This window comes from Lissotriton helveticus, chromosome 1_1, assembly GCF_964261635.1.
Source record: "Lissotriton helveticus chromosome 1_1, aLisHel1.1, whole genome shotgun sequence".
In the NCBI taxonomy this organism is placed as follows: domain Eukaryota; kingdom Metazoa; phylum Chordata; class Amphibia; order Caudata; family Salamandridae; genus Lissotriton; species Lissotriton helveticus.
In genome coordinates, this window is record NC_136057.1 from 169,556,930 (window position 1) to 169,568,975 (window position 12,046).

The 12,046-nt window shown below is 46.0% G+C and overlaps 1 protein-coding gene across 4 annotated transcripts in view; it reads left to right on the forward strand.

Annotated features, from left to right (window-relative positions):
- The window catches only part of PTPRF (protein tyrosine phosphatase receptor type F), a 761,542-nt gene extending 750,366 nt beyond the window's left edge, over nt 1-11,176 (forward strand). For 3 of the 4 annotated variants that reach the window (XM_078660336.1, XM_078660486.1, XM_078660415.1), the window contains 2 exons: nt 7,329-7,464; nt 9,565-11,176. In XM_078660336.1, coding sequence (XP_078516462.1) covers nt 7,329-7,464; nt 9,565-9,633 — 205 coding nt within the window. In that variant the 3' untranslated portion in view covers nt 9,634-11,176. The remainder of the gene's footprint in view (nt 1-7,328; nt 7,465-9,564) is intronic. The other variant, XM_078660567.1, reaches the window with a different exon arrangement.
- Nucleotides 11,177-12,046: the final 870 nt, after the last annotated feature.

Sequence of the window (12,046 nt, forward strand, 5' to 3'; positions counted from 1 at the left end):
AATGCATCATTGGGTACTTTAGTGATAACTGTTCAGTAAACAATGTGTCTGTTGTTTCCTAGAGGAGAATGATATTCAGTGTTCTCCGACTGCTTTGATGGCTGCTCGTTAGGCTTTTGATGTACAAATGAATACATATTTAAAGAAACCAACCCTAAAATAAACCAACATTTTATTAGGGTCATAGGAAGGGGGGCACCAAATGGAAACATTTTTCCAATGTATAGCATAAAATAATCTAGTAGCAGGTCCTTAACTTTCCTGAATGCATGCTTCTACCATGACAGGCAACCCATTGTTGCAAAGTTAAACTTTAAATTCCCATTCAACCAATAAGTGGATTAGTGCCTTATGAGACACACATGTGAATGTAGGAATCTGAAGTTTTAACAGAAGAGATTTTGTCTATAATAAGGGAAACCATGGTCTCCTTGGCCACATGGGACTGCCAGGAGCACTCGTTGCTCTCCCTCTGTATCTTCCTAATCCCTTCAGGAGGAGGGGAAATGTAGGGAATGCATTCAGGAGAGCTGTCAGCCTTCTGACTGACAGCGCATTCACTGCTCAAACTTATGCACAATGTGTTCTCGTAGAGAACGGTAGTTGCGCATTGGACTCTGATGCAGATAGGTCCAAACATAGTTTGCCTAGTGACCTTGTTAATGCTTTGATCACTTTTGGGTGGAGATTGGGTTTTATGGATGAAGAAAATTTCCGACTCGGTCCGCAATATTTTCTTCCCCTGGCAAGTATAGAGAGATTAGATGTTTCTCGGCCTTCAGCCCCATATCATGAGCTATTTGATGTAGAGAAACAGATTGTGTCCCCCCTGTGATAGCTTACAAACACTTTCTCTGCTTGATTGTCCATCCTGACCAAAGCATAATTCCCAAGAACTGATGGAGCAAACTCCCTCAATACCAGAAATCGCTCCTTTAGCTCTTTCCAGTTCAATGTCTGGGCTGCTCCCAGTGACTACTGGTTTTGAATCTTGGCATCGCCCATGTGTGCTTCCCTCCCGAAGTGACCAGTGTCAGCTGCTGCTATTGGCCACGGTGGTGGTCAAGCTCCTCCCTTCATCAGATGATCTTCCGACAACTCATCTCCTGTCTGTTATCAGAATCAATTTTGACGTATCCTGACTGTTTGGATCCAAGTGCAGCAAATGTTGAAGCTGAAGTTTCTAATGTCGTCAAGCCCAGGGCGTGAAACCCTGACCCGCTCGCTCTCTACCTATCACCTGGCTCCAAGGGGGTGCCCGGTATGATGGAAAAATAAGCCCCCTTTCCTCTGGGACGAGCACTTTCCCCATATCTGTTTGAAAATGAGCTCCTAACAAATGGCGATCCTGGGTTGGTGACTGCTGGAATATCTTCCAGTTCAAAGGGAAACCGAAGCTGTGAAGTTTTGTGCCAGAACTGTTCTGATCTTATGATTTTAATAGAGCATGAACACAAGTTTTCTAGTCACCAGGTATGGAAAAATATGAATACGTTTTACAAAAGCGACTATGGAAGTAGGTTCCTTGGTGAATCCCTTGTCGCATCTGATCGGCCGTAAGCAGAACTGTGAACTGGTACTGATCCTCCTCCAGAGCGAAACACAGATACTTCTGAAAAGAAAGATTCTTCAGGATATGAGAATTTGCATCTTAAATATCCAAGGAGAAAGGGAACCCTCTGGAACCACCACTGGAATTAACATTTGTATGGATACCATTTTGAATTTCTTTGACATTACAAACAAGACAGACGAGCTCCCTGTGTGGCGGTGTTGGTAGGAGGACATAGCGGAGCCCATGATGGACAAGGGCTCGGAGAAGGTGTGCGCACTGGTTCGGGGAGTGTCCAGGAATGCTCGCTTTAAGCTAGCATATTGCTATGTCCTTCACCGGGCATTCCTCTCCCCAGCGAGATTGAAGGGAGAATATCCAGACAAATATCCTAAATGCGGCACGAGGGAGAGGGTTATACACATACTGCATTTCTCGCACTCCTACTTGAAAGCGATGGTGCACAAGTCCCGTATAGCCACCCATATGGCACTTGAGAGACACGGCCTCCTGAACCTTTCTGCATGCTCCAAAAATAGAAGAATGTAATCTGGATGACATTAGTGGGGTTGGTGCTTGCGAAGGGGTGAGTGGCCATAAAATGGTTATCCTCAGTGGGCCCCACGCTGAGACCATGAAAGGCAGGTATGGAAGAATGGGCTCTGGATGAGGAAACACACATGCAAGAGGGAAGGACGGTTGAAAAGGTACAGGAGAATGGCCAGGTGTGGGCTGAGATGTTGTAAGAACAGCTGATGAATATTTGGCCACACATTCAGGACCAGCCCCAGAACACACAGTGGGAAACTCAACCTACCTCCAAGCTGGGGGGGTGTGTTCAACCAGGTTTTGGTGTAACCCTGCTTCTCTCACTCCTTGATGCCACTCTCCTTGTACTAGGATGTTCCTCCCATTCGAACATGCCTATCAAAGTTAATCACTTGTAACTTCAAATTACAGGTAAGATGTAAAAAAAAAAGGATAGTCACTCGCCACTCGCTTTAAGTTCATTTCTCCTGACCCTTTCTTTCTTGGTAACAGGATAGAGTACATCCCAGTACCTTCAGCAGAGCAATATTTGTGCCGGTGGTTTCTGTTGCTCACCACCGGCACTTAATTGTGAACACTGGCACTTATGCTAGTCTGCCACATGGTAGCACTGTTTGTCTAATTTAGAGATGAGCACAAAAACTGCTGTTTATTAAATCAAAATACATAAAAAGGACTAAAGTCTGCTGTCCAAGCTATTCTTATAGTTTTGGGGTCCTGGAATAGTCTGAAGTGTCGCACTTGCTGGAGTGTGATGGTTAGTAGTTTTGTTGGTGATGTCGTTGGCAGCAACAACGGGGGCAATGGGCAGTGGGAGCTGTGTTAGCCTCCTGGTGAGGGTCCTGGCACTTATTGTTTTACAAACTAAGCACTGTTCTTCTGACAGAGGCACTGGCATTATTGCATTTTCTACATAGGTTCTACATACATGTTTCTACTCCTGACAATAGTGCCTCTCTTTTTGGGTTGGTGTTTTGGGAGTCTGCCAGAAAAATTTGCTTAGAGGAGGCAATTTGATTCTAGTTGGTAACATTTGTCGCCCACTGAAGAGCCACCTTTGAGCTTGGGATGTTTAATGTTGCCCCGGAGGAGAAAGGATATACCTCCATTGTGGTGTTGGTGCTTTAAGAGTTGCAATAACTCTTTTCTTCTGCTGATTGCCTACTCAGCTTGTCCAATTGCAGACCTAGAAACATGGGTTCCATGAAATATAAAGGGATATTAGTGCTTTCTGTCAAGAATCCCTCTTCCAAGGCGCTACCGATATGCACCTTCTCCACGCTGTTGGCTCCAGGTGATGTTTCAGCTGCACAGAGACCATTGACCATTGAAAGTGGTGACTGACAGGGAGCGCGTCGTCAACTCCCCTGTCCCCAGTTGCTCTGTACAGCCTTCTCCCTTTTGGATCTGTCAAAAGGAGCATGAAAGTATCACCTGTGGTGCACAGGCAGCATGTAGCAATGTGCAGAAGACCACACTCTATGCTGCACCAGCCCTCTTAAGTGGCTCCTGCAATGGTTGTCAACAGAGTCCATGGTGTCCAAGAGGAGGAGATACTTGCTAATAATGTACTTTCACCACTTGAGGAAATTCAATGCAACATTTATTAGTGGGGGTTGTTTACTTAGAAATCTGGGGAAACCTATTTGATCTACTTCTTTCCATCTCTTTTCCATTCTGTTCCTTGTTGCCTTGTGAAGAGGCGTCGGTTGCCGATGATTCACAGAAACCATCTGAGTCAATTAATTGTTCACTTTCAGCGAAATAGTCTCTCGCTCTGATATGATTGACAGCCGGCATTAATGGAGCTGCTTTAACCACCTTCCCTTTTTGTGCTTCAGGCTCAGTTCCATCTTCCTCCTCTGGCTCTAGGTAGCCTTGTAGGGTCTTATAAGTGAGAGCAGCAGCCCCTGCCTGCCCACCAGTGCTTGAAGGTAATTTAGTGTAGTAGCAATTGGTTCTTCCTGCCTTTTAGGAGGCATAAAGGGCAAAAAACACTTGGGTTGGAACGTTACCCGAGTGACTGCCGGTGGATAGACTGTTTGCAGGCCTTCCTCCCATCGCCTTTTGAGTGACTGATGAAGCAGCTGCCTCCCAGTGTACATTTCCTGCCCTCCTTGCAGGCGAACAGTGTTGGCTACACTCACCTGCTGGGGCTGGGACTTTAAATTCCGCGTCATCCATCCGTATATAATCCATGTCCTTTAAAGTCGAGACATGGCCTGCACAGGATGGTGGTCTTCCATCAGAGCGTGTCCAGACAGGAGGCGTATCACCGGCACAGCTCAGCACTGCCCGGCATGCTTCCCCGGGTTGCAGAGCCCTGCCTGATACTATAGCTACCAGGGCGGGGCAACCAGTGTGGCAAACCAACTGAACACTAGAGCCTATCTGTTTAAAGGAAGAAAACAAGCGCTGGTCAAGCCAACAGGTCTCGCCTTCGTAACCTATTAGCTTTGCAAATGGTTTTTAGCCACACTGTACAGCATCCGCAATGCCAAAGCAACACAGGAGGGGAACGCAAAAGCATGCATGGGAAATGAGGCCTGGAGGATATGTGAAAGCGACAGGGGAGGGTGGGAGCAAACTCAACAGAGAGGCTGGAGGAAAGCAACACAGAGGGCTTGGCGGTAAGAAGCAATGGAGAGAAGCACACAGACAAGCTTAAAAAGGAAGGAACAGGGGAAGCAGTTAACGAACAGCAGGCAACCCGGAGTGCAGGGGGACAGATGTACACATGGAAAATAGCACAAAAACGCACACTCTTTTGGAGTGCTTCACTCAAAAAAGAAAAAGTAGTCCTTGAAAAGCAAGCAGTGATACCATCTAATTAGAGATCGTAAAGATGCAATGCTCCATGGGGGCAAACACAAGACTGACAAGCTGGGACATGAATTCCAAGCAGGCAAATGAGTGACAAGGAAAGCCAACCAATGGTAAGCAGTGGGCGGGCTCCAAGCCCCTCTCTGTTCTCAGAAGGTCACAATATGCCTCGCAACTTATAGCGCATGAGCGGTCTAGTAGGCTCGACCTAAACACAATATGAAAAAGGTATGCACCTAACAATTCATAAGGGCTAACCTACGTCCACAGGAGTGATGCACAAAAAACAGAGACTGTCAGGTTCCGGGACAGGTATTATGGGAGAAAGGGAGTGTCTGTTTTATTGTAAACCTAAAAAAAAAAACACTACTTATGGTGAAAAAGGGTTTGCCTGTCTCATGAAGGAGACTCCCTCATTTCCTAAAGACTGGGACAAGGAAGATGAGATTAGGATGTAATGTGTTTGAGTGTGGCTCAGGTGGGGAAGTGATCAGGGCAGGTGGCATGTGTTGGAAAGAGAGTGCATCAGTGTGCATGGATGTGCCGCGTGGTGCTGGTGAAGCCCAATGGGGAGCACTGAGCTCGGTGCACAGCTGCCTTTTGCCAGAGTGTTCAGCTTGTCTTCATATGTCTTTTGAGAGGCTTGGTGATGTAAGACGTGTTGTGGGCATGAGTCCACAGAGTAAGATTTAAGGAGGGCAGTCTCCGATGAGCTCATCCATTGAATAGCCCCTTGATGTGGGTCTCCCGGGCTTCTGAGTGGTGGCTCCTTGGAATCTGTTCGGTTCACTTGTGGTGAGAGGGTGGGAGCGCACTGGCAGGATGAGTGGGGCTGGGTGTGTTGTGGAGATGTTGAGATTTGGGGATCACGATTTCTCCAGGGGAGTGTCTGTTTTTCAGTTTCTTGTACAGTAGTAGTTGGCTCAAAGTTTCCACTGTGATTCAATAGACAGCTAGGAGTGAGGTGTAAAAAGACTCTGAAGGTATCTTCATGTGTACAATACGGCTTGTCGAAGGCTGCAAGTGCCCCTTCAGTGAAAAAGAGGTGAAATACAGTAGTATGGTGTCAGTGATGGGAAATATCCTTTACAACGCAACTTTTACCACGCAGTGCTTTTACATCGCAACTTTTACAACGCAAACCATTTCAACGCATTGCGCTGGGGGGCGCTCTAGGATAGGGAATAGATTTAATTTACTATCCAACACCTTCCCTACTATCCACGGGGACTGGAGTTGGAATAGTAAATTAAACTATTCACTATCCAGCACCCCAAAGCGCTATGCGTTGTAATGGTATGCGTTGTAAAAACTGCGATGTAAAAGCATGCGTGGTAAATGCATGCGTTGTAATGTCCTACATCTGTCAGTGATTGACAGAGAGGTGCCTCTTGTAGAGTGCTGATTGCTAGCGGAGCAGTTTAACTTGAAAATTGGGTAACATTTGTGATTTTAACTAAAAGGGGACACCCGAGAGAGGGGATTTAGGAGATTAAAATTAATTAAAGATTGGCCTGGTCCCTTGGACTTTCCAATGTTGTAAATGTTAAGGCACATTCTGGAATTAATCTACTTGGAGAAGTGCACCTTGATTTACTTCACAAGGAATGGTGGAAATTTCAATTTACAGGGTATCCCCAACTTCCCAGGCTTTGTCAATCATCCATAGGTGGTTTCATTGTTAACTTTGCATAGGTAAACAATGTCAGTTCCCTGTGACTGCATGTATGTTGCAATACTAGCATGCTGGCAGAATGTAGTAGCTTGTAAGAGACAGCCCATCATCAGTCACATCATTTCTTGGGCTAGTCAACAAGCGAGCCCGTGAAATTAGTCCTGGACTATCTTGGGGAATTCATCCAGGAGATCTTGAAGGCAGAAGCATGGTTTCCTCTACTACTTTGCCGAGTATTACTGCACTGTCTGATGAATAGACTGTTTAGTAGATTGGTCCTGCAGCATTGTCTTCTCTCTGGTTCTCAGCCTCTTTAACTTGTTGGGTTCTGCCACAGAAATCTTCCTTTAAATCTGATAGGACATGGTCCATTTGATGCTATGACCTGATGACAATAACATTTCTAGTTAATGCTGTTGGCCCAGTACTTGTTCTTGGCCCCATTCCCTTACATATGACATTGACACTGTGGATGGGAGCAATGGTGGAGAACTGAATGTTCAATGGTGCTGTTTATAACAAGGCCTTGGACTCAGGGTTTGTTTGGTACCTAACCTGTGTGCATCATTTCTGTGCCCCCCGCCACCTGGCCCAGGCCTAAAGTCATTAAGAAAAGAATCTGCAAAAGCACCAATGTATGAAAGAGGAATTGTGAGTTAACTTGTGCCATCCCCTTCCTGTAGGACCCATGTATTTCTCACACTAATACTTCCCTCTGTCTCCCTGCAGTGCTGGAGTTGGACGCACTGGAGTATTTATTACTCTTAGTATTGTGCTGGAGCGCATGAGGTACGAAGGTGTGGTAGATATGTTCCAGACTGTGAAAACCTTGAGAACACAACGGCCGGCAATGGTGCAGACCGAGGTAGGTGGTTTGATGCAATCCTGCTGCTGGGGTACTGTCTCTGCACTGTTCTGTCTCCTGTCTGCTCAGGGCTCTCTCCCTGTATGCTGCTGGTTGTTTCTCAACACTCCTCTTTCACCTGTCTCCTCTGGATTCTCTTCTCTGTCTCAACACTCCTCTTTCACCTGTCTGCTTTGGATTCTCTTCTCTGTCTCAACACTCCTCTTTCACCTGTCTCCTCTGGATTCTCTTCTCTGTCTCAACACTCCTCTTTCACCTGTCTCCTCTGGATTCTCTTCTCTGTCTCAACACTCCTCTTTCACCTGTCTGCTTTGGATTCTCTTCTCTGTCTCAACACTCCTCTTTCACCTGTCTGCTCTGTATTCTCTTATCTGTCTCAACACTCCTCTTTCACCTGTCTTCTTTGGATTCTGTTATCTGTCTCAACACTCCTCTTTCACCTGTCTTCTTTGGATTCTGTTATCTATCTCAACACTCCTCTTTCACCTGTCTACTCTGGATTCTCTTCTCTGTCTCAACACTCCTCTTTCACCTGTCTTCTTTGGATTCTCTTATCTGTCTCAACACTCCTCTTTCACCTGTCTGCTCTGGATTCTCTTCTCTGTCTCAACACTCCTCTTTCACCTGTCTGATCTGGATTCTCTTCTCTGTCTCAACACTCCTCTTTCACCTGTCTGATCTGGATTATCTTCTCTGTCTCAACACTCCTCTTTCACCTCTCCACTCTGGATTCTATTTTCTAAGTTTCCTTTCTCATTCTGTATTCTCCCCTATTTGTGATTATTTGTACGTACTGTGATTCATTCTATCATAATGTATTAGTCTCCCCTCTCTGGAATCTTTCCTCTGCCTGAGACTGAGCATCTCCTTTCATTGTAGCTTGTCCCCCACACTGACCTTTTGTTTTTGTGCATTCATTCCAAGATAGCTTCCTTCATGACCCCGCTCCTGTCATTGCCTGTGTTCAATAACCCCTTGGTCCATGAAACTGTTCCAGAATCCTTTCTTCACATACCTCCTCCAAAGTCTTCACACGTTCCAGGACCCCAGGATGAAGACTCTCTGTGATTCTTGAGCTCTTCTATTTTGGCCTTTTACCCTGTGCATGTTTGCCCACTCTTCATGCTCTCCAATATTACACACACATCCCTGAGGCCGTATTACATACCATGCCTCAGGATGCAGCAGGCATGTGCGCCTGTTTAGCAGCCCTGGTGCTACTGTAATATTATAGTAGGGTACCCAGTTTCTTGTGCAGCCCATTCTGTAATACAGATAGCTCTGGCACATATATAGAACCAGCACTATCTTAAGAGATAATTCCATAATGTTTCTGGTTGTGGCCCCAAGCTAAAGAGGGAAACACCTTGTCCCTGTGCCTGCACTGTGCTGTGGCTGCAGGTGGAGAGGCAAAAATGCCGTCAGGAGGCTCACTGACTGTGCATCACAAAAAGGTGGAGTACAGTCAGTGCACCCCCTAAGTTGAGCCCTCTGGAGTGGGTAAACAGGGATCCAATGGACTTCCCCAGACATCCCCCTGCAGGCAGATCATCCTTGTTCCCCATTTGAAGTGCAGGCGGGTGCCACCTGTGTGGTGAATGATAGAAGGGCTGATTTAAGCAGCCGCTCCGTCATTTACCAATTCACTTCCCCCAGGGCATCCGCAAGTTTGTGTCTTCCTGGGGGCAGCGTATTATCAGTAATAAGGCACATTGGCCATGTTTGTGCAGGGCGCACGAATTTGAAGGGGCAGTGCGTCCTGTTTGCAATACGGGCTCTGGAGTCCTATCTAACCTAAGATGCATATGGCGCCATATTGCTGGGCGCTGCCTCATCTAGCACGCGGTCTGGCTGAACCTAACATCTGACATAACTTGTCCCCACCTCACTCAAGTGTTTCTGCTAGATAGTCTAACCCCAGACCTCCCCACTACTGGCCATGGTTTCACATCAAGACCCTCTATTGCTGGTCAGGGTCTGGCATAAGTGTTTCCTATGGCTGGACGAAGCCTCACCTGACCCACTCCACAGGTCGACAGTCACGCCTGAACGCCCTTGTCTCAATCCGGCTTATCCTTGTGTTTCTTTTTAATATTGCAGGACCAGTACCAGCTGTGCTACCGGGCAGCGCTGGAGTACCTGGGCAGCTTTGACCACTATGCAACGTAACTACAGCTTTCATCTCGTCAGACCTGGGAATGTGTCGCCGCCGCCGGGACTGAGAGCCTCGTCCCGAGCCCTCAGCTGAACCCTCATCAGCTCCTCTGTACAGACGTCCCTCGGCCCGGTGATGAGTAAGCACAGTGTTCAGGACCCATCGCCATGGAAACATTTCGGGGCGCGGGAGCGGGAGAGCCTCAGACTTTTCATTTGCTGGGACGCGCTCCACCTGCTTCCTCTTGCCCATCCTCTCTGTCACCTCTACTCTCATGAAGCCATTGGGTTGATTTCCAAGGGTTTTATACACTACAATGTTGACAAAATCATGTTTTTTTTAAAAAAAATAAGACAAATCATGTTTGACCCGCAAGACACGTCTTGCAGCTACAAAAATGCTAGTGGCAAATGTTAACTTTTATATGTATCATTTATTTTTTTTAATTGTTAGTTTCTATTTTAGCCATTTGATTATTTGTACTGTATGATCAGTTTTTGCCCTGTTGGTTTCAGGGACACAAATACCATGCCAAAATTTCAACTGGTGGCCAACTGCTCTTAAACTTTTAAAACTTTATTTTAGGAAACATTTCTGTATTTGGGATGGTTGGGGTAGGGACAGAGAGGAGTGGATTTCATCATCTAAATAGAGAAAGCCGCTCAAGCACATGAATTGAGCCACTTGCACAGGAACTGGTAATCTGGTTATTTGGCAGTAGGATTGCATTTGTGGAAGATGCTAGTCCCTACCCTTTTACCCATCCCGTATTTCATGGGTATTAACAGCTGCATCTGTCTTTTACGTTCGGTGGGAACAAGCAAGAGAGAGAGGTGCCAGCAGAGAGGCGAAAACACACCAAGCTTTCGCCACTGCCCTCTATTCCCTTCGAACAATCTTTAAACCCCGCAGGAATACTTTATCCGCTTCCCACGTTGCTTCCAAACTTCTCATTGACTCTGGACCCAACGGGGAGGCAGCAAAGACAGCACAATCTCAAGAACTGCCACAGACCTCCCGCTGTGGCAACTGTGGTACTTTCTGTGGTGGAGTTGGGGATGGCGGGTTGAGGGGCAAGGCAAGGGCTGTCTCGTTTCCACTTTCGCATTCTCGATTACTGTTCATGGGCCTCAGCTCCATCCGGACTTCTCATACAACAACAAAAAACCAATGTGGCAAAAAGACTACTGTAACTTTACTGATAATATATATTAATAAAACTTACTATATCAGGCCTGCACTACAGGAGGAGGGAGGCTTGGCCATCTCTTAGTGCAGTACTACTTAAATCAAGGTGGTGGAAGGTTTAACTAACTGTATTATCAAATGTATTCCGCATACTGAAAATCTGCAGCAAGCAAAGAGGATTCCACGCAGGGCTTGTATCGCTGGAGAACAAATTCATTTTTACCTTGTGGGATGCATTAGTGCTGTAGGAGTTCACTCTGTTGTACACAGTCTGTTTTCTATTTGTTAATAAAAAAAGTAAAAAATAAACACTGCAGCACTGTTGCTTGATTCCAGATGTTAATAAATTGAAAAATATGGTTTTTTTTATTCACTTGTCTGGGCTGTGCAGTTATTTCAATTTCTACAGATTGTTGCATATAATGCCCCTCAGTAACTTATTTAACTTCAACTGAGTTGAAGAAGTTATGAGAAGGCAATGAAAGTTGATATCAATGCAAAACCATTTTAGAAGCTAGAAAGTCACAATTAAAAATGTGCTGGTATTGTGGTACAGGGTAATGACTCACGTAAAGATTATTTTTTAACATTTGCTCTTTGCAAATTATTCACAGTCAAAAAATGGGGGAGGGAACTATGTGAGTTTTAGATGCATATTTTTCGAAGCCTCATGATAGCTATGAGGCACAACATGCACTGTCTTCCAGCAGTCCAGGTGTGGCTGCAGCCTGAACAAAGTCTGATTTCAGCAGACGTTCTGCTCTTAGCAATGCACCTGCCAAGCCCTTATGGTCCCTTTTTGCTAGATGATCAGACAATAGAGAAATTGCTGTTTGTAGTGGTCCAGAATTGGTCCAACATCATTGGCTAAGGTGCAAATACTTAGCCAATCTTAGTTCTTTATTCGTTCACATTAAAGTTTTTTTCCCAATCAGGGTGAGGCATGGCTTTCTTATTCTGTTTTTGTGGGCTTCTGAAGCAAGCGTGAGGATCCTACTGGGTCACCACCGATCTTTAGACCTGAGAACATCTGGGGGCCTTACTCAAGTGTTCCGGGGGTCAACCAGATTGGAGTTCTGAAACCCTGTTCTCTGGTTGCTCCTACTAGGAGAAGGAATAATCTTCCGGGCTCCATCTGAAACTGCACCCTGGACACAGGCTGCAATGTAGACACCGATACCTCGCATACCAACCAATGAGCGTCCCTCCGGGGCTGGACCTCAACAAGAGTCTCAAAGC